Consider the following 24,181-nt stretch of genomic DNA (forward strand, 5'->3'; position numbering starts at 1 on the left):
TATCAGACTCTGTGTGTTTGGTTATTGATTTTGGTGTAATAAATATGATAAAATTGAATAATCAAGGACACAGAGTGTTTTTTTTTATTGTTATAATCAAAATAGATATACTCTGATGTTAATGCAAAAACAATCACTGAATCTTTTTCCCCCTCTAGTGGTCAAAGAAATATGGTACAAATTCACTGGATAGTTCACCCAAAAAATGAAAATGGTCATTTATTTATTTATTTAGAATGCGGTAAAAGAATAGCAATTACAAGTACAACGATAATATAAAAATAAAACGCAATGAGGGTTACATACAATAATCTAAAGCATACTATGTTAGCTTTTAAGAATCACACACAATAGAATTATTAGAAGTGCTTAAATCTTTCTTGGAAAAGTTTATGAGTGCAAAATTTGGCAAGAAATAGCAACAAATTAATAATAAATTTAAAGTGTGAAGGATCTAGTTTTAGAGTAACTAAAAACACAATTTATAGGGTTATACAGAAGTGTGAATAAATATAAAAAAAATTAAAAATGAGAAAAGTCAACCCAGAATACTTTACAGTAACCAAATTGTTTTTTTCAAACAGAGCATTTGTTGTCATTTATTCATATATATTTATATATACATTCAGTTGAAAAGTTTACATACACCTTGCAGAATCTGCAAAATGTTAATTATTTTACCAAAATAAGAGGGATCATACAAAATGCATGTTATTTTTTATTAGTACTGACCTGAATAAGGTATTTCACATAAAATACCATAAAAAGCATAAAACATAACATAAAAAACATAATATAAAACATGGTTGCATTTATAAAAATAACCCCGTTCAAAAGTTTACATACACTTGATTCTTAATACTGTGTTGTTACCTGAATGATCCACAGCTGTGTTTTTTGTTTAGTCATAATTGCTAATGAGTTCCTTGTTTGAACAGTTAAACTGCCTGCTGTTCTTCAGAAAACTCTTTCAGGTCTCACAAATTCTTTGGTTTTTCAGCATTTTTTTTTTTCACCTGGGGGTGAAAACTTTTTGAATTTGAAGATCAGGGTAAATGTAACTTTTTTTGTCTTCTGGGAAACATGTAGGTATCTTCTGTAGGTTCTGAAGGGCAGCACTAAATGAAAAAAAAAAAGATAATAAAATAAGAAAAATGTACACATCTTCATTCTGTTCAAAGCTTTTCACCACCGGCTCTTAATGCATTGTGTTTCCTTGAAGCATCAGTGAGCATTTGAACCTTCTGTAATCGTTGGATATTCAGTCCCTCAGTTGTCCTCAGTGTGAAAAGATGGATCTCAAAATCATCAGTCATTGTTGGAAAGGATTCAAATACACAAAAATGCTGAAAAACCAAAGAATTTGTGGGACCGGAAGGATTTTTCTGAAGAATACAGTAGTCAACATTTTAAGTGGATCAAAAACTTTCATCAAAGTTGTCCTAAAACCAAAACAATACCTATTCTTGTCCTAGGACAACTTTTCTGATCCACTTCGAATGTTGACTACTGTAGTATAATCATGACAAACAGGACGTGTGGCCTAGTATAATGTACTTAGAATTTGTGCTCTGCATTTAACCCATCCAAATAGTGAACAAACAAACTCACCCACCATGAACACATGCCCAGAGAAATGGGTAGCCAAAGCAGTTGGGGGTTCGGTGCCTTTCTCAAAGGTCTCCCCTCAGTCATGGTATTGAAAGCACTGAATATTCACTCCCCCCACCTACAATCCCTTCCGGCACCGAGACTCAAACCCGTGACCTTCAGGTTACAAGTCCAATTCTCTAACCGTTAGGCCACAATGCAAGGAGCTCATAAGCATCTATCACTAAACAAAAAAACACAGCAGTGGATCATTCAGGTGACAACGGTAATAAGAATCAATAAGAATCAGTAATCTTTTGAACGGGGTTATTTTTATAAATTCAACTATTATTTTTTCTTGTGGACTGTAAACATCTTTTTTTAGAAATATCAGGTCGTTACTAAATAAAAAATAACATGCATTTTGTATGATACCTCTCATTTTGGTAAAATTAACACTATGCAGATTCTGCAAGGTGTATGTAAACTTTTGACCTCAACTTTTGAGCTCTTTTTTTTCTTCTTTTTGAGAAATGTTAGGCAGTATTGACAGCTGACTTAAAAAATCTCAAAAGAAAGCTGGGAACGACATAAGGGTGAATAAATAACGACAGAATCTACATTTTTTAATATTTGTGAATTTATATTATGTTATAGGCCTATTATTTTGTCACTGAGAAGTTGCTTTTCTGTTCTGCCTGTTTCGATCAGCTGTGCTCGAGGGAAAGAGAAGACTGTGCATGAGCACTCAGTTCTTTATGTTGTGTGAGAAGTCGTTTTGTTTTTCACATAATTCGAGTAATGGAATTGAACGTGGCTTCTGAAGTAGGCCTAACGTTACCTCTGAACACGACATAATCCATATTTTAATGTTCATTATGCCGCAAATTTGCAATTTTTACACAATTAGTCTAAGAACTGTCATTAAAACATTATTCAAACGTAGTTCAGAGGGTTGCTTGTATGTGTATAATATTTACCAGCTGTATTATGGGAAATGTAGTCATGTGTAATGACGTACGCCGTGACGCCTGAATGTTGTGTCTGCGGGGAAGATGGCGGACTCGGTAGCGGCTGGTCTTGCGGACGAAAACGAGACTGAAAATGAGGATAAGGAGAGGGAGAAACGACTCTTTAGCGGCGTCAAAAAGACGGAGAAACAAGCCGCTGCGTCAGACCTTACAGAAACTCTGGGATTTTACGAGAGGAAGGCGAAATGCAAAGAGAGAAAGAGCAATGTGTCAGGTAAGAGTGACAGACAGCGGCACTGGGCGCTGCAAGCAATGTTTTCAACCTAGTGAGCTGTCTGTATAGACAGCATGTATGGGCACCATAACAAACGCGTTATGATGCTCTTGGTAAACAGTGTTTTATATAAACGTTACCCTCTAGGCTCGCTTAAATACAGAGCTGATTGCATCAATACAGTCTGAAGCATCATCAGTCACTAGAGCTTATATAACTTTAACAAGATCAGAAACTTCAGCATATATCGGTTTATTTAAGGGGCCGTAAATACCAGCGTGGCTCATGTGACACATTCAGCCGCTTGTATAATGAGCCTAACTTTAGAAGCATGAGGATCAAGACAGCTGATCAGGTGTGAAGATGTAAATAAAAGACCTGAGCTGTATCAACGTCTTCCCCGAAGTCATCACCATCGTTATGCGTTTGCATTGGCATTTATTTAAGAAATGGAAGGAGATTGAATCTTACATGTATTTAATAAAATTGAGAATAACGATGGTGTGTCATAGATCTGTGTACATGAAGTTGCTTATAGGAGCAGTAACTCATTAACATTACGTAATACAATAATTACAAGTAAGTATCACATTCATTTTTAAATTTGCATGAATTAATAATGCGTATTAAAGCAATTTAGAATAAAGCAGTGTTCCTGCAGGGAAATTAAAAATTGTGGGTTATACTTTATATTAGGTTTCTTAGTGTTTACTTATGTCCAAAAAAATAAAGAAATGTTAAGTACAAAGCACGTATTGTGTTCATGGTGTATTGCGAAACACTTTTGCTGCTACTGAGGTGGCAGACAATAAAAGGTTATATAATTATCTAATATTTAATTTAATGAAATTAATTACAGATGTAATTTAATGCTTGTTGTGTGTGTGTGTGTGTGTTTTTATTTTTAATAAAAATACAGCATAAACATGCATATACACAATATATACCAAATATATAGTAAAGACAGTTCATATAGAGTGGGTCCAAATTGTAATTTCTCTGCCTGGAAAAATTCATGGAAATTAATAAGATCCAAATATAAGATCTCAAACATATTTAATTGGCTATTCATCTTCATGCAATAAAACAGTCCTTATAATTAACTGGAAAAGTCATAGAAATTCATTGGTAGAACCCTGTACATTTTTATGTACAGATGATGGAGATGAAAAATACATATACAGTGATTTAAAGCAATAATTTTAGTCTGGGGACTACCAGATGAAATATTTGCTAACATAAGGTTACTTGATCGAAGATACTGCTACTAGAATTGCAAAGACTGTTTGCTCACACAATCTAGTTAAAACTGTGATGTTAGACAAGGTTTTTTAAACTGGGGTTTGGAAACCCCTGGGATTTACTAGGGAACTGCAGGCCAGGGCTTGGAAATAGATGAAAAGCTGATTTAAAAAAAAATGTAATGAAAATATAAAATAAAGAAGTAATTTTAAAAGGAAAAAATATATATTTTGTCTATGTGCATGTCATGTGACGATGCAAATAAATATGTTGTTAGATTATTGAAATAAATAAAATTGAATTGAACTTAAAACCTCAGTGGGTACTTTAAGTATTTTATTTATTTATTTATTTTTCCCAAAAAGAGTGACAAAATTGTTCCTTTATAATTAGAACATGGAACACAGGAAGCCAACATTTATCCAAACAGCCTAATTTTAAAATAACCTACTGTATAAAAAAGCAATGGCCTCTGTTCTGTTTTTTTTTTTTTTTTTTTTTTTTTTTTTTTGCTGAGCTCTTCTTGTCACAAGTTTAGAGGTTGTCATGAGGTTATGTTTATTGGATGATACATTTAGTAATTTTGTCATACAACCCAGTTATAAGACGCATACACAGGAGAAGCTGTTATCTCTTTAGCTCTCTTACTCTTTGTCCACTCTCTGTGTTTGTTTTCCCATTTAGTGTGTTCATCCTCAAGTTTATCCTTCTCTATTACTGTTAAAAATAGAAAGTAATGTGTGCGTTGGCCAAAGAACACATTTACAATGTGAGCTGTTCAACTCAGGTCACTGTCTTGCCCTTATCAAAACACATTTGGCCTTAGGTCAACGTAAACATGCCCTAAAAACAGTCAAGCACTTTCTGTTCTGCCTAAATGGAGCATTTATGTCACTGATCTGCTATGTTGTAAATCAAGTTTGTACTATCACAGTACAACTGTGTCATGCTTTGTTATAAACATAATGCAAAGTAAATTAGCTTATTGGGGCTTTGTGAGAAGATTGCTTGAATTAGTTTTTAGGTTTGTACAATGATGTCCACATGTAGAAAATCTGGCATTTAAATTCAAATTCGAACTTTAAACGAGATTTAAAGTTTTGAAAAATGTAAAATAAGGAATGATGAATTATTAAAATGTAACATTTGTCTTGTTTTTTGTTTGCTAATTTACACCTTTTAATTAATAAATTATCTAAAATTTAAAATATACCATCTCATATTTATTTTCACAAGAGGAGATTTCTAAAACCCATTTTGGGATACCCCATAACTGTTTGTATTTTTTAATGGTACGTATTTGTTTGCTGTGTGTATATGAGAGAAATGGATAGCAGTTGATGCTGGTACACTTATTTAACTTCTTTTTTCACACACGCAGGTTTTGAGCTTCCATCCTGTGTGTACAGAGGATAGTGCTAAATAATGATGAGTAAAATGCTTTCGTTGTGTTGGACTACACATTCATGTGTGTGTGTTTATTTGTGTGCAGATCTCTCTCTTGTGAGGTTTATTAGTGCTGAGTTGACTAGAGGATATTTTCTGGAACACAATGAGGCCAAATACACTGAGCGGAGAGAGAGGGTCTACACCTGCCTGCGTATTCCAAAAGAACTGGAGAAGGTACTAAACACAAATGCACAAAACTACACAATCCATACACACATGCACTCATCTTTCCTGCACAGTATCTTTTATTACACTGTGCATTCAAGGAGAAGTCCACTTCCAAAACAAATATTCACATATAATGTACTCACCCCCTTGTCATCCAAGATGTTCATGTCTTTCTTTCTTCAGTCGTAAAGAAATTATGTTTTTTCAAGAAAACATTTCAGCATTTTTCTTCATATAACGGACTGATATGGTGCTCCGATTTTGAACTTCCAAAATGCAGTTTAAATGCTGTCTTCAAACGATCCCAAATGCAGTTGTAAATGATCCCAGCTGAGGAAGAAGGGTCTTATCTGGCAAAACGATCGGTTATTTTCATTAAAAAGTATATAATTTAAATACTTTTTAATCTAAAACCTGAACTCCCTGAACTCTGTGTATTCTGACTCAAGACAGTTAGGGTATGTCGAAAAACTCCAATTGTATTTTCTCCCTCAACTTCAAAAATCATTTCAAAATCATCCTACATCGTTGCAGAAGTTCTGACCCAGTCAGTGAAGTGAACATGCAAAGAAGATCAAACACCCTTAACAAAAAAGGTAAAACAGCGATATAGGACGATTTTTAAGTTTAGGGAGAACATGAGATCGGAGTTTTTCGACATACCCGAACTGTCATGATCTGGAACAAAAACAGTCCAGGCAGAGTAAGACAAGACGAGCGTTTGACATTAAAAAGTATATAAATTGTACTATTTTTATGAAAATAACCAATTGTTTTGCTAGACAAGACCCTTCTTCCTCGGCTGGGATTGTTTACAACCGCATTTGGGATCGTTTGAAGCCGCATTTAAACTGCATTTTGGAAGTTCAAAATCGGTGCACCATGTCAGTCCATTATATGCTGAAAAATGCTGAAATGTTTTCCTCAAAAAACATAATTTCTTTATGACTGAAGAAAGAAAGACATAAACATCTTTGATGACAAGGGGGTGAGTAAATTATATGTGAATCTTTGTTTTGGAAGTGTACTTCTCCTTTAAACCTGACATGTTTGATTTATCTGCCATCAAACAGAAATACAAAAATATATGTATGAGATTTTTTTGTATACAGTAGTCAGTATTTGAAGTGGATCAAAAAAGTTCATAAAAGTTGTCCTAAGACAAGAACAGGTACTGTTTTGGTTTTAGGACAACTTTGATGAAAGGGTTTGATCCACTTAAAATGTTGACTACTGTATAATCATACATATTTTACATATATATTTATATAATTATGCACACACACACACACACACACACAGTCCCTAAACTGGAGCAAAACATTTGTGTCCCAAATTCACTCCACTAGTTGTTGTGTCAGGGCTCTTAAAGGGATAGTACACCCAATGAAACCCAATAGTGAAGTTGTCCTAAGTTGTCCCTTTCTTCTGTTAAACATAAATTAAGATATTTTAAAGAACTATAGTAATAGGAAAGTTGCTGGTAGTCATTGACCTCCATAATATAGAAAAGTTCTATAGAAGTCAATGGCTGCCAGCAACTTTTAAAGGGATAGTTCACCCAATAATTGTTGCCAATAAATATTGTCAATAATTGTTCACCCTTGTGTCTTTCCAAACCCGTTAGACCTTTGTTCATCATTAGAACAAAAATCAAGATATTTTTTTAATGAAATCTGAGAGCTTTCTGACTCAGACAGCAATGCAACTACCATGTTCAAGGCCCACAAAGGTAGTAAGGACATTGTTAAAATTGTCCATGAGACTTTATTCAACAATTTGTTCTCTTCTGTGTCAATCTGAAGTGAAGAACTTGTTGAGTAAAGTTATTTTTATTTTCTTTGCGCACAAAACGTATTCTCGTATCTTCATAAAATGATGGTTGAACCACTGATGTCATATGGATTGTTTTAACAATGTCCTTGCTACCTTTCTGGGCCTTGAATGTGGTAGTTGCATTGCTGTCTATGCAGGGTCAGAAAGCTCTCGGATTTCATCAAAAATATCTTAATTTATGTACTGAAAATGAACGAACGTCGGATGAGTATTTAATGATCGAATTGTAATTTTTGGGTGAGCTAGCCCTTTAAGTTACCAACGACAAGTTTTATCTTCTACTTTTATTAAACTTCATGGTGATTTTTAGTCATTTTGGAGCCTTTGAGGTAAGTTGTACCACATTCAGGTTATCACTGATCTTTCTTTTTTTCCTCTGTAGCTCATGATGTTTGGGTTTTTCCTGTGTCTGGATGTGTTTCTGTACGTGTTCACTCTGCTGCCTCTCAGAGTGCTGCTGGCCCTGATCAGACTGCTGACACTGCCCTGCTGCGGCCTCAGGTAATAAACACGTGGTTCTTAGGATATGCCTGGAGGAATATTCCCTAAAGTAGTACTTTCATAATATTCTGATAATTTTAACGGGTTGAAACATCTGATCTGTCCAACTTTTTCTTTCAGTGTCATCATACACAAATACCAACCCACACACACTTAAGCCCAAAATGACTGTGTATATAGGTGTAGCTGCTGTTCACTGTATATTCTTCTGCCTGCAGGGCTAGTATATGCCCCTACTGCAAAAAGAGCAGGTATGCAGAAAAAAAATGACTGCAGCTGCTTTAAGCACACACACACGTGCTGGTTTGATTGCAACAGCTATGTTCAAACACACGTTCATACACACACGCACACACACGGCTGCAGTTGCCATAGCTGTCTAATTTTGCACTGTAGTGTTTTGATTACACCCTGGACTACTAAAATCATCTGAGATCATTCCTGGAATTCTCTTGTTCTTCTCTCAGTGTTTAGGGTGTACTTGCATGATCGGTCACAAGATGGCAGTGCGGTCACATTCAAGTGAATGCTATGATAGGAGGAGAAACAGTTATTAATGTATTATAATAAAAATGTAAAATGTGTTGTTAGGGTTGTAAAATGCATCTAATAATGGGACTTAAAGGTGAAGTTCACTTTCAGAACATAAATTTACAGATTATTTACTCCCTCGTCGTCCAAGATTTTCATGTCTGTCTTTCTTCGGTCGTAAAGAAATTGTTTTTTGAGAAAAAAAAATCAGGAATGTTCTCTGTATAGTGGACTTCTGTGGTGCCCATGAGTTTGAATTCCAAAATGCAGTTTAAATGCAGATTAAAAGGGCTCTAAATGATCCCAGCCGAGGAAGAAGGGTCTAGTATCTAGCGAAATCTGTCATTTTTTTCTGAAAATAAAAATTTGTATACTTTTTAAGCACAAAAGCTTATGTAGCACAAGCTCTGGGATGTGCATTCACGTACTATTGAATCACGTCGAAAGGTCACACAGAACGTAGGCGGAACCACAGACCCAGTGTTTACAAAGTGAACACGCAAAGACTAAGAAAGTGCAAGTAAGTCAAACGCTGTTTACAAACAAAAAGGTTGTTTCTGAAGTTGTAGGAGAAAATGACATGGAGTTTTTTTGACATACTCTACCTTTTTGAGCCGGAGTACACAGACGATGAACTTGTGGTGATTCGAAGATGTGATTCGTAGTAGTGATGGGAAGTTCAGATCATTTTACAGACTCAGACCTTTGAGTCTCATTCAGCAAAATGAACTAATCTTTTTTCGAGTCATTTCGTTTATTTTAGCAAAATCAGCATCACGTGACAGCCCCATAACATGAATGAACGACTCGAAAAACCCGAAGACTTGAAACAGGAAAACTAATTCCAGTACAGAACCTAATAGGATGTTACGCATACAACGACTGAACGAATCACTCCCAGAGACGACTCGTTCTTGAGTCACATTAAAGATTCGTTAGAACGACCCGTGGACGCGCATCCCAGAGCCTGTGCTACATAAGCTTTTGTGCTTAAAAAGTATACAAATTTTTATTATTCGAAAACAATGACTGATCATTTTGCTAGATAAGACCCTTCTTCCTCGGCTGGGATCGTTTAGAGCCTTTTGAAGCTGCATTTAAACTGCATTTTGGAAGTTCAAATTTGGGGCACCAATGAAGTTCATTATATGCAAAGAATCCTGAAACGCTTTTCTCAAAAAACATAATTTCTTTACGACTGAAGACAGAAAGACGTGAACATCTTGGGTGACAAGGGGGTGAGTAAATTATTTGTAAATTGTTGTTCTGGAAGTGGAGTTCTCCTTTAAGCAAATAGCATTTAGTGCATGCATTACAATACCTAATGTATTATATGTTCGTTTCTTGTCCAAAATATAATTGGCAGAAGCCAGTTATGTTTAAAGGAATCTACATTTTTTTTGCATTAAGAGTAAACATTTAAATATTTATACATACTGTTAGCACCCCATTGTAAATACTAAAACTGTGTGTATTTTGTCTTGTAACAAACACGTTCATTGTAGGATAGTAAAGTACACTGTCATTCAAACAATTGGGGTTGGTGCGATTTTTGAAAGTTTTCTTTAAAGAGGTCTCTTATGCTTGCTAAGGCTGCATTTGATCAAACCTACAGTAAAAACAGAATGCTAAATTAAAATATAATGCAATTTCTGTATTTCAATACATTAAAAAATATTATTTTTGAAATATAAAGTCATGAAATTATTCTAATAATAGAAAATTAAAAAGTGTCCTTGTGGAAAATGCTATTAATAGGAAAAAAATTAAACAGTACTGTATGATATTATAATAGTGGCTCAGGTCATTTTTACAAAAATTAGTTACATTTATACAAAAATCAGGTTTTATATTTATTGACGCATTGTATCATGTAGTAAAGCTTGTAATGGAATTGTTGTTACAGAAAATAATTACACTTGGTCTTGAAAATATTTTAATTATAATAAAATTATTTACTAGGGCTGTCAAACGATTAATCGTGATTAATCGCATACAGAATAAAAGTTTGAGTTTGCCTAATAAATGTGTGTGTACTCTGTGTAATTATGTATATACAAATACAAACATTTAAGAGAAATATGTTATGTACAAAATATTTGTATTAATGTATAATATAAATTATACAAAAATTATAATAAATACATCTACTTGTAAATATTTCTTAAATATATACATGAATGTGTTTGTATTTATATATACATAATAATTGCACATATATTAGGCAAACTTTTATTTTGTATGTGATTAATCATTTGACAGCCCTATTATTTACATAAAATTTATGTAACCGCTTAGAATCAAAATTCATAAATTAAATATTTCAGTAAATGAATACTAAACATTTTAATGCTGTGTATGTGTTTGGGTACATTTACACTGCTGATCTTCCCCCAGCTCACGTCATGTTTTTAGCATGATGCATGTACCACTGAGTGTGTGACTCAAGATCACTAACCCAGTGGCTGTGTGTGGAAGATCTTGCTAATAGAAGAACTGCTTTTTGATAATAATAAGCTGTTCTTCCATTGCGTAATTCCATTCTGTGGAGCCAGTATAACTAAAAGTAATTTTTTCTTTTGTATGTGTGTGTGTGCAGTGGATCTCGTATCTTGCAGCCCGCTCAGGTGTGTGATGTTCTGAAGGGTTTCATCATGATTCTGTGTTATTTCATGATGCATTATGTGGATTATTCCATGATGTACCACCTGATCCGGGGTCAGTCAGTCATAAAACTCTACATCATCTACAACATGCTGGAGGTACAGTATCACAACACTCTCATTTGTTACTGTTATATTAGCAGTAGTTGAATGAACACTCTCTGTTTCTCCTCAAGGTGGCAGATCGCTTGTTTTCATCTTTCGGTCAGGATATTCTGGATGCTTTGTACTGGACTGCCACCGAACCTAAAGAGAGAAAAAGAGCTCATATAGGAGTCATCCCACATTTCTTCATGGCTGTTCTCTACGTCTGTATCCTTCACACTAGCTTTGTTTCAAATGCCAAATAGTCATATTTGGATAAAAGTAAGGATCATTTTAAACAATTACAATTATTTTTAGAAATTTTAGCATATATAAAATGTGATGAATACACTAATAAACACAAAAATAAAGATTTAGTAAATTAAACTGCACAGTTTCAAGTTACGCATGAAATCTGTTTAACTACACTGAAACTGCTTAGTTGTATTAATTCATTTTTTTACTATTTAAATTCAAGTTTTGACATATATTTGATGTAATACAATCAGTCATAGGTTATAATTTTCCTTAACTGATAATGCAGTTCTTCATGCCATTCTAATTATGGTTCAGGCCACCACACTGAACGTGGCTTTCAATTCACACAACAAGTCACTGCTCACCATTATGATGTCTAATAATGTGAGTACAAACACATTAGCATGCCATTAACATTGCTTATTTGGTCAAATTAATTTAAATACACTGCAAATAATCCTAATTTCTGGATCTTAGTTGCTCTGTATTATATTATGCAGGAACACACACTTTCATGCCTGCCTTTGTAGGATATATGGGCCATTTTACAGAATTGGTCCAAAGTCAGAGTTGGAAACGTCTTGGAAAAAAAAAAAAATTCCAAAAGATTTGTATGTGTGTAAATTGTATAATATCCAAGATACACATTTCTAGTAATTGTGCAATTAATTCTTATATTGTATTTTCAGAAAATTTGAGTGAATTTTGTTCTCTCCCCAAATTTGTCACTACCGAAACAGTAATAATAATTTAATTAGAAGGGTTGTATTGACCCATTAAGATTTTGCTTACATCTGGATTGTAAATATATTTTTTTGCTATTTTATTTTTGCTATATATTTTTTTTTTTCAGCAGTAAAGTCATAATTCAATTTTTAACAACATTTCAAGTTTCAAGTGACATTTGTTGTATTATGAATCCATTTTTACTTTGTAAAAGGCAAAAAGTTAATCATACTGATTTCAAAGTTAAGGATTCATTCTCTCTCTCTCTCTGTCTCTATGTAGTTTGTTGAGATCAAAGGAAGTGTATTCAAGAAATTTGAGAAAAACAACCTCTTCCAAATGTCCAATAGTGGTAAGTCCATATATATTGTACATGAAACATGTCTTTCTCAAATTGTCACTGGTGAATTGTCTCACTGTTCCTTTCTGTCTTTCTCACTATAGACATTAAAGAAAGATTTACGAACTACACACTCTTACTAATCGTCTGTCTCAGAAACATGGAGCAGTTCTCCTGGAATCCAGGTATCCAGTTAACAACTGACTCATTTTTGAGTGTGTGCATACTCATGACATTGGTGTGTTTATTAATCATTGTATATTGTTTATAGATCATCTGTGGGTGTTGTTTCCTGATGTTTGTATGGTGATCGCCTCAGAGATCGCAGTGGACGTTGTCAAACATGCCTTCATCACAAAGTTTAACGACATCACAGCAGATGTGAGTATGCACGGTATACCAGCCTCAAAATACTGACCAAACCTAAAAGTAGAAAAATACCACTTTCTGTCTGAGCTATATAAACCATCATATACACAACATGAATGGTATCATCATATTACTTAATATTGTGATACTTCTGCTGGTATCATACTGTTGTAATTGTTAAAATATGAAGCAATATATGAGCTTTGAATGAAGTAAAAATAAAGTCCTGTAACTTGTAACAGTTTAAAGGGAAGGTTTGTAAGTGTTATCTGATGCTATTGAAAAGACAAGACGCTTATATATATATTTACCTTAAATAAACTAAAGAAAAACAACATGAGAACTATGACATGACCTATTTAAACCAAAGGGCTTCCCCGTGCACTGATACTGGACTGTTCTTTTTTTTGTCTAAAACAAAAACCTCTGTCCCAGTCAAGAGGAAGGCTTTACAAAGAGAGACAGGTTTCCTTTGGGAGTGTGTCTGAAAATCAGCACCGCTCTCAGTGTCTTGGATAACCCTGACAGATCCACTGACCCAGATCTATCAGCACATACAGAGCCAGTAGCAGAGCTCTCTTTAGCAGTGGGATGGTTTCACAGATTCTGTCCAATGCAGAGCCCCTCTACTTGTTGAGATAGTCATAAGATAAAAGATAAGTGACACTACAAACTAAACAGTCATTAAACATGTGTCTGAAAGAGGAAAAGAGGAAACATATGTGGAAAAATAGGTGTAGAGCAGGCAAAATGCACTGTGGATGGGGGGTGGAGAGATATGTAATGACAGAAAGAGGAGTGTAGTTACTGGCAGGGATTAGAGACAGATCTGCTTAGTTTAGGCTGGAAGATTAGTGTCACAGCACACACATGCACACATTTCTCTCTCTCTCATACAGTATCTTTCCTAGAGGTGGACACTAGAATTTTTTTTTGGTTAATATCCAGCAATTTTACCATGTTCAATATACATCTTAAAGTTTATGGTTATCGTTCATGAAATTGCTAATGAAATTTTATTAAATGCAAGGTGTGTGTGTTTTATTTTAAGAACCAGCATTTCAACCAAACTCTGAATGTTATCAAGTGCAGTACTATTTAAATTTTTGGGGTCAGTAAGATTTTTATTTTTTAACAAGTTAAATTAATATTGACAGGGGATGGAATCACACAGAACAAAGCAAAAACAGAAATTCTGATATGGGACACGCATTTCAAAGCAGAATTACTATCTGAAGCATTGTTTTTTTGTGAAACAAATATGTTAACTTAGCATGTTTTCTAAATATCTGCAAACATATTATTATATTTTTACACTTTAGTACAATCAAAAAATTGGATTTCTACACTACCAGTCAAAAGTTTTTTTTGTATGTTTTTTTTTTTTTTTTTTTTTTTTTTTTTTTTAAAGAATTGTCTACTCACCAAGCCTGCATTTATTTGATCCAACGTTTTCCATTTTTTTAATACCATTTTCTATACCATTGAAAAGTTTGGAGTCCGTGTATTTATATATATTAGCAAGGATGCTTTAAATTGATCAAAAGTGACGATAAAGACATTTATAATGTTACAAAAGATTTCTATTCCAGATAAATACTGTTCTTCTGAACTTTGTATTCATCAAAGAAATCTGAAAAAATTCTACTCAGCTGTTTTCAAAATAATAATAAATGCTTTTTCAGCAGCAAATCAGAATATTAGAATGATTTCTGAAGGATCATGTGACTGGAGTAATAATGCTGAAAATTCAGCTTTGAAATCACAGAAATAAATAACATTTTAAAATATATTCAAATAGAAAACAGTTATTTTAAATAGTAAAAATATTTCAGAATTTGACTGTTTTGCTGTACTTTGGATGAAATAAATGCACCCTTGATGAGCAAAGAGACTTCTTTAAGAACCATGAAAAAACTTTTGACTGGTAGTGTAAATGAAATAAATGCTGTTCTATTGAAACTTCTATTTATCAAATAATAATAAAAGAATGTTCTTGATTGTCCTGTGAGGAAGAGGAAAATGCTCTGTGACATCAGGAATGGACCAATACAAAATCTGCCTACTCCAACGCTTATGTCCATCCCTCTGCCTTTTGCTGGTGATGAGTAAAAAAGGACTTTGTGTTTTAGCTGTTCAGCAATTTGGGCTGATGGCTGCAGCCTCAACAGAATGTCAGCCTTTTTCTTCTGTGGCCGCTCCAGCTCTGCTAAAAACTTGTGTCCCATTTCATACATCTTACTGCTCTCAAAGCCCTAAATGCCCTTCGGGGGTTCGAGCACACTCTACACAGTGTATGGCTTCCTCTTGGGCATGGGCAAGTGGAATGTCTATAGAGGACATCTGCTTAGCAGCTGGATGGGCTTCGCTGAATACTTTTGCCAGATTTTATTGAATCTGGATATTTCTTTGCTGTCATCTGGAGTTCTACCAGTAGAAGAGTGCTAGCTTTCGATAGCCAAAATTGTGTAATGCAGTTCTGTTGCACATTTGCTGTATTCTTAGATAATTACTCAGCTCAATTGCTCCTTTCACAGGGGTCAATAAAGGCCTCCTGTAGCGAATCGATGTGTTTTTGTAAGAAAAATATCCATATTCAAAATGTAAGAATCACTTTAATCTAGCTTGTGCTAACTGCTTTGGCAAGGGGCGTAGCAGGACAGAAACCCCATCTAAGGTGTTTGCCAATCGAAACGCACTATGACAGCTAACCAATCACAACACATTTTGTTTTTCGGAAGCCGGGCCTTTATTAAACCCGGAACTAATCAAGCCATTTGTGCCAGGCTGGGGAGAAAGGTATTGTAATAATGTAAATTATGTGAAAAATAATGCATTTTTCGATCCACCAAGCATGAGAGCATGTTCTAGTACACCCCCAAAACAAAATCAAGACTTTGTAAAAGAGAATAATAGTACCCCTTTAATGTTTAGTGAGACAGGTCCCGTAATGTCAGCTACTGATGCAGTGTAAACCTATATTGAAAGGAAATGTCTCTGGGTACTGACACAACCTATGGTATAAGTTGTTGTCACCTATGTCATTATTCGATAAGGCTTAAGTGTTTTCTTTAAAAAAAAAAAAAAAAAAGTGATTGTTCATAGCATCAGCTTTTGACACAATGTCTTGTTCCCTTATCTCAGGGAACCGAGGTTACGCTAGTAACTGGACATGTTTTTAACACTGAATAATAGGAAATGGTTCTTAAGTGCCAAATCAGTATTGAATGAATATTCAGCTTTGTCATCACAGGAATAATTGTGACCCTGGACCACAAAACCAGTCTTAAGTAGCACAGGTATATTTGTAGCAATAGCCAAAATTACATTTTATGGGTCAAAATGATAGATTTTTCTTTTGTACCAAAAATCATTAGGATATCAAGTAAAGATCATGTTCCATGAAGATATTTTGTAAATTTCATTTGAATTGAATGTGCATTGATTTGAATTCACTGACAAAAGTAAATTCGACTGAAGTTTAATTCAGAAACTATTAAAAGTGGTGAGACAGGCAAGGATTATGAATCAGTTTGACCTACAACAGCCAATGGCTAAAGAAGTTGGCCATGTAAAGCTGTTCGACCCTCTGACATTAATTAACTTTGTCAGTCTGTCAGTTAGTCAGGGCTCAGATAGTGGAGAAAAGATCACTTAAACTAGGTATTTTCTGCACCGCCATCTGTGTTTGCAGTCCGAATTGAACGTCATGAGATGAAGGGGCCAGGGGCCACAAACATACAGCGTAACCCGAGTAGCCCATTACATAAATGTATGACTCTTATGAATTGGCTCTTTAATGAATTATTTTAAAAGACTCTTTTCACTTTCTGAACCATTCTAATGAATCTAAATCGCTAATTTAATATTTGACTAAATTACTGAACTGTTAGTAATCATTACTTGTAACTGTGTGTGTGTGTGTGTGTGTGTGTGTGCAGGTCTACAGTGAATACAGAGCAAGCTTGGCATTTGATCTGGTCAGCAGCAGACAGAAAAATGTAAGTGCATGTCCTTTTTATATCAGAAATCCTTTTGAAGCAAGACTGAAATCTGAATGTTCATGTCAGTATGTCAAATTCTGTATCAAAATGATTATTTTAAAGGGGTCATCGGATGCCCATTTTCCACAAGTTGATATGATTCTTTAGGGTCTTAATGAAAAGTCTATAACATGCTTTGGTTAAAATTTCTCAATGGTAGTGTAAAAAACACCTTTTTTACCTTGCCAAAATCAGCTCTGCAAAAATCACCCTGTTCTGGTCGACATTGCTATATATGTTAATAAGCTCTGCTCGCCCCGCCCCTTTCTTTTCTCTGTGGAGTGACGAGCTTGTTTACTTTAGCCGTGTTTAGCCGCTAAACTTGCTAATTAGCACGTTATTAGGAAAAGAAAAAAAAAATAGAAAAACTTATTGCTGTAAGTAAAACTGGATCAAGAATGAATCGCGCAAACATAGACACATATCTGTAGATCGGGAGGCGCATTCCTTGCACGAACAAACGTAATCCACTGCATCTTCAGCGGCTCAGATGTCGGGAGTAAATAATGACTATTAGTCCATTATTACATCCAACAACAGTTCGTGTCCACGTCCCTGTTCCGGCATCGAAACAATGGTGATCAGACAGTTACTGCTCATTCAAGGCATGTCTGAGGTAAGACGGCCATGTTAATCAACATTCATCGTGGGAGCAGCCTCTGTCGGTGTGTCGTCACACAGACAAGATGCTGAGAATGGCTTGATTTGAAAAAGGGAAAATTATTTTTACGGATTAAATAAAAACCACTGGGTGGATTTTTATCATTTTAGGGTGTGTACACACACAGCCAACACACATTTATGTTCAAACCACATGTAAAAGTGAACTTTGCATCTGATGCCCCCTTTAATTATTTTAATTTCAACAAATGGCTTGTCTCCTTTTGATGGGTTTGATTACATTGTCTTTGAAGAGTATTTCATCCAGCTTTATTAATAAGATGCTGATATCTGTGTGTGTTTTCCAGGCATACACAGACTACAGTGACAGTGTGTCCAGGAGAATGGGCTTCATTCCTCTTCCTCTTGCTCTGCTGGTAACCTCCTTCCTCCCTCATTATTTCATAGTGATCACAATACTAAATCCATCACACAGTACAATGTAAAGGCAAAAACATAAATCCTTACATTGTTTGCAGTCATTTGCAGTTTGTCATTTTGTTGCACTGCTCTTGTTATCATGCATTATGTTATATTTAACACTTAAAGTAGACTGACATCTGACATATATTTACATTAGCTACAGTTGAGGTCAAAAGTTTACATACACCTTGCAGAATATGCAAAATGTTAATTATTTTACCAAAATAAGAGGGATCATACAAAATGCATGTTCTTTTTTAGTACTGACCTGAATAAGAAATTTCACATAAAAGATGTTTACACATAGACCACAAAAGAATAGAAATCGTTGAATTTATAAAAATGACCCTTTTCAAAAGTTTACATACACTTGATTCTTAATACCGTCTTGTTCCCTGATTGATCCACAGTTGTTGTTGTTTTTTTCCAACAGTGACTATGATTTTGACATCCATCTTTTTACACTGAGGACAACTGAGGGACTCCTATGCAACTATTACAGAAGGTTCAAACACTCACAGATGCTTCAGAAGGAAACACAGGAACCGGGGGGTGAAAACTTTTTGAATTTGAAGATCAGGGTAAATTTAAACATCTTCATTCTGTTCAAAGGTTTTCACACCTGGCTCTTAATGCATCGTTTTTCCTTCTGGAGCATCGTTGAGCATTTGAACCTTTTGAAATAATTAAATATGAGTCTCTCAGTTGTCCTCAGTGTGAAAAGATAGATCTCAAAATCACACAGTCATTGCTGGAAAGTATTCAAATAAACAAAAATGCTGAAAAACCAAAGAATTTGTGGGACCTGAAAGATTTTTCTGAAGAACAGCAGGCAGTTTAACTGTTCAGGACAAACAAGGGACTCATGAACAACTATCACTAAACAAACAAACAAAGCTGTGGATCATTCAGGTAACAACACAGTATTAAGAATCATGTAAACATCTTTTTTATACTGACCTGAATATCTTCAGGTCAGTACTAAATAAAAAATAACATGCATTTTGTATGATCCCGTATGAACATTTGCAAGAATCTGCAAGGTGTATGTAAACTTTTGACCTCAACTGTACATTTTTAAATACTTTTAAAGCCATTTAACATGAAGGAACTGTGATGTGTAGTAACGTGTTATTACAGTTATACTCATGTAGTATTTGATTGACAGTTGATCCGGGTTGTGACCAGCTCAGTGAAGATCCAGGGCTCTCTGTCCATTGTTTGTGTTGTGCTCTTCTACCTGGGGTATGAGTTTTTTTTAATAAACTATGCTTTTTAACAGTAGCATATGTGATCTGAATGAGGTGCTGAGCCTGCGTTTGTGTGTTTATTTAGTATGATCACCCTGAAGGTGCTAAACAGTATAGTGTTGTTGGGGAAATCCTGTATGTATGTGAAAGAGGCAAATATGGAGGAGAAGCTGTTTCAAAATCCCCCCTCCGCAGCTCCCAGCAGAGTGTCCAGCAGAGCCCACCGTACCAAACACACACGAGAACCACCAGGTAACATACACGCACACTTTCTGACCCGCACAAAAAACCCTGAGAAGATAGTTTGTGTTATAAAGGTTTCATTCTCACTAACCAATTGCATCCACACCAATCTAAAGGTGATCCAGCAGAAGAGGGCATGTCTGCATCAGTCACCACTCAGCCCACCCAAAGGGATGACTGCCCCGCCCCTCAGATCCCCACCAGCGAATCAGATCAGTTTCTCACTACACCAGATGAATCAGAAGAGAAAAGCCTTATTCAGGACGATACCGAACTTAAACACAGGGCGCCCAAAAAAGACTTGCTGGAGATTGACCGCTTTACTATCTGCGGTAACCGTATCGACTGACATTGATGCGTGCCCTCAAGTTTAAGAGTGACGCCAGGTATGCACTGAAATGCCCGCCCTCTCTGCCAGCTTGATTTGTTTGACATTTGAACCTGAGCTCGTTGGAACGGGACAACGAGAAACTGCAGGATATTTATTAATAAATGATGCACCTAATTTATTTAAGACTTAAAAACACTCACAGACAATCACACCAACACAGTTTAACCAATTGGAATCCGCCCAGTGAAGTTTCTACGCTTTCAAAAGGTTCAAGATCACCAGCGGAGCTCACCTTTGGAAGGCAGGGAGGATCTTGGTCCGATGGTCAATGTACTTACCTTTCAAAGGGGGCATCGAATTAAAAAATGAGAGAAAGGGATGGATTATATTGCTATTTTACAGATTCACAAGATTCCATACACATGTGGGAAAAAGTAGGAGTTTTTGAACAGTAAGATTTTTTATGTTTTTTTTAAAGAAGTCTCTTCTGCTCACCAAGCCTGCATTTATTTGATCCAAAGTACAACAAAAACAGTAAAAATCTTAAATATTTTTACTGTTTAAATATAACGGTTTTCAACTATTTTGTGAATATTTTGAAATATAGTTTATTTCTGCAATTTCAAAGCTGAATTTTCGGCATCATAACTCCAGTCACATGATCCTTCAAAATCATTCAAATTTCCTGATTTGCTGCTCAGAAAACATTTATTATTTTGTTGAAAACAGCTTAGTAGAATTTTTTGATGAATAGAAAGTTCAGAACAGCATTTATCTGAAATAGAAATCTTTTGTTACATTATAAATGTCTTTGTCATCACTTTTGATCAATTTAAAACATCCTTGCTAAATAAAAAATATTAATTTCTATAATTGCCCTGAAAAAAAAAAAGAACAATTATACCTACTCCTAATGTTACAAAAGCTTTTTATTTTAGATAAATGCTGACCTTTAGACCTTTCTATTCATCAAGGAATCCTGAAAAAATTTACTCAACTGTTTTAAATTTTGATAATAATAATAATAATTTTCTTGAACAGCAAATCAGCATATTACAATGATTTCTTAAGGATCATGTAACACTGAAGACTGGAGTAATGATGCTGAAAATTTAGATTTGATCACAGGAATGAGTTCGATTTTAAAATATATTCAAATGGAAAACTGTTATTTTAAATGGTAAAAATATTTAAACATTTTGCTGTACTTTGGATCAAATAAATGCTTGGTGAGCAGAAGAGACTTCTTTAAAAACAGTAAAAATCTTGCTGTTCAAAATCTTTTAACTGGCAGTGTATGCTGTGTTAAAAAACAAATGTCAAAAGTTCTTGAAGTTCTTTTTTTTTTTTCTTCATTCATAATTTCTCTATTTGGAAGTGTCCCTTCAATTCTCAAGTTCCCTCAAAAGACTTCTAAGTTTAAAATATTACCATGTTCATTGTCAGTCAGTACTGAAATGTAATTTTGTAGAATGTGTACCTAATTTGTTTTTGTATCTTTGAGTGAAAGCAGACAGAAAGCTAAAATACCGGATCACTATTTTATTTATTTATATTTTTAAGAGAGTTGCTGTTTCAGTTACAAGGTTTCCAGTGACAAAAAAAAAGTTTTTTTTTTTTTTTGGTTTTTTTTTTTTTTGCATCGTTTGAGGTAATGACCTTTTAAAAGGCCATTGTGAGTATGTGATACTGTGATGAAACGCATGCTTGTGATATTTGGATTGACTGAAGTGCTTAAGTCGGCATCTGAATGAAAGGATCAAAGATTAATGCAAGTCGCATGGAATCAGAAAACTGAATAAGTCCAGTAGCGTAACATGATTTGCCAGCTAAAATGAAGGAATGCAATATTTTCCAATTAAAATGGAAAGTCTGTTTTTTCCCCGCAAATTGTACCAAGAATAGCATATCAGATGAGCAATCATACATTGGTGCTGGTATTGGGAGCAGATGCTGAATAGTCATTTACCAACATTCCAAAAGTCAGAATCTTGACCAAAGCAAAGTTAAATATACAACCTTTTGCTAATATCTCGGGTGTATTTAAAAAAAAAGGCCTACTGACCCCAAATAAACAGTTTTTACAAGTCAATGAGCATCAGAATCCAGTAATGTAAGCTAATAACAATGAGTCCAAGTTTCATAATATCCAACTTATCAGATGCCCATGATCAGTAATAATGCATCATGTGTAGTGCTTAAAAAACTTATTGGAGTGCTTTATCATCCTAGACGATGTTTAATATTTTTGCTTCGCATAACAGACCATGCTGTCTTAAAAAAAAATTGTGAACCACTAATGTCTCTTAGTAGTACTGGAGGTTAGAATTTAAGTTTATTTTTTTCATCAGTAATGACAACTTTTTTTTTTTTTTTTTGACTGGTTTTGGGATTTGTATTTCTTGTATTACAAATGTGTGGCTGTAATTGCTTTGCTTTGTAATATCATTATGGCGGCATTCAGGCTGACAATTTACACTCAAGGCAGTATGTTGACAGTCATCATAAGGCTGTCATATTTTGCAAGGTGCTCAGTTCTTTCAAAAACAAAAGGTTGTTTGATTTATCATTTAGAAAATATCAACTATGCCAAGGAATTGTTTACCCTCAGTTAGCAAATTTATGCAAACTCTGAATCACATTTTTCAAAACCTCTTCAGAAGCATTCACTTGACTTAAACTGCCAAAATGATATCAAAGAGCATTTCTCATTGTTTTTGCATTTGAAACATGTTAGAAATACTTTTGCTCGTGTTTAAAAGAAAGAGACCATTATAAGCAAATGTTTGATTTTGTTGTGGTTTTCAATGTAACTGCCTGTGCATTCCCATAGGTTCAGTCAGCTTTGGACTCTTGAAATAGGGCTGAAGTTTGACTGTACTGGATATGGATCAGTACTCAAATAGATGATTTTGCTTGACTGAACCTCTCTAATTCATACTCATATCCGTTTATTTGGAAATACAAAAAAGGTCCAACGAGTCAAGTTGTTACTATACTGCTGTTTTTTTTCTCACTGGTCAATATCATTTTGTTGTTTTGGTGTGTTTTTGTAAGCATTATCGGCTTCAGCATCCAAGGTTCTTACAAAGTTGTTTTTTCTGTAGAAACTGAAGAGGAATGACGATGTCAAATCCCTTGTATGGGATGTTTCAGAGACAGAATTGAGGAGAGAAATCAGGGCGTTGTGTTAATTAAAGTTTTGTTGTTTTGTAGCTTTGTTGTTATTGTTGTTTGTTTAGGGTGGAGCCCTAATATACGTTTTCATTAAGTGTTTCATAAGACACCAGATAATTAATTTTTATGTTTCAATGCTGAATATTATATATAGTTGAAGTCAAAAGTTTACATACACCTTGCAGAATCTGCAGAATGTTAATTATTTTACCAAAAATAAGAAGGATCATACAGTTGAATTTACAAAAATGACCTTGTTAAAAAGTTTGCATATGCTTGATTCTTAATGCTGTGTTGTTACCTGAATGATCCACACTTGTGTTTTTCTTTTTTTTTTTTTGTTTATTGTTCATGAGTTCCTTATTTGTCCTGAACAGTTAAACTGCTTGCTGGTTTTCAGAAAAATCCTTCAGGTCTCACAAATTCTTTGATTTTTCATCATTTTTGTGTATTTGAAACCTTTTCAGTAATGACTGTATGATTTTAAGATCCATCTTTTTACACTGAGGACAACTGAGGCGCTTATATGCAACTATTACAGAAGGTTCAAATGCTCACTGATGCTTCAGAAGGGAACACAACGCATTGAGCCAGGGGGTGTAAACTTTTGAACAGAATGAAGATTTGTACATTTTTCTTATTTTGGCTGAATATCACTTTTTTTTATTTAGTACTGCTACAGTACTAAGCTACAGAAGATACTTACATGTTTCCCAGAAGACAAAAGAAATTAAATTTACCCTGATCTTCTTAATGCGTTCTTCTTAATTTTTCCTTCTGAAGCCTCAGTGAGCATTTGAACCTTCTGTAACAGCTGTGTATCATTCAGGTAACAATTACAGTATTAAGAACCAAGTGTATGTAAACTTTTGAACAGGGTCATATTTTTATAAATTCAACTATTATTCTTTCTTGTGGACTATATGTAAACGTCTTTTATATGAAATATCTTATTTAGGTCAGTACTAAATGAAAAATGCGTTTTGTATGATCCCTCTTATTTTGGTTAAATAATTAACATTTTGCAGATTCTGCAAAGTGTACGTAAACTT

The 24,181-nt window shown here is 34.5% G+C and overlaps 1 protein-coding gene across 1 annotated transcript; it reads left to right on the top strand.

Moving 5' to 3' along the window:
• The first annotated feature begins 2,635 nt into the window (after positions 1-2,635).
• tapt1b (transmembrane anterior posterior transformation 1b) lies at positions 2,636-23,167 on the top strand. The gene is made up of 14 exons (XM_051114232.1): positions 2,636-2,835; positions 5,570-5,700; positions 7,913-8,031; positions 11,162-11,324; positions 11,402-11,537; positions 11,854-11,951; positions 12,576-12,645; positions 12,738-12,818; positions 12,905-13,014; positions 16,944-17,003; positions 18,014-18,082; positions 19,297-19,373; positions 19,464-19,630; positions 19,738-23,167. Exons 1-14 carry the CDS (start codon positions 2,646-2,648, stop codon positions 19,968-19,970), a joined length of 1,704 nt encoding a protein of 567 aa, XP_050970189.1. The 5' UTR covers positions 2,636-2,645; the 3' UTR covers positions 19,971-23,167.
• Positions 23,168-24,181: the final 1,014 nt, after the last annotated feature.

The sequence above is a fragment of the Labeo rohita genome, chromosome 1, assembly GCF_022985175.1.
Source record: "Labeo rohita strain BAU-BD-2019 chromosome 1, IGBB_LRoh.1.0, whole genome shotgun sequence".
NCBI classification, from domain to species: Eukaryota; Metazoa; Chordata; class Actinopteri; order Cypriniformes; family Cyprinidae; genus Labeo; species Labeo rohita.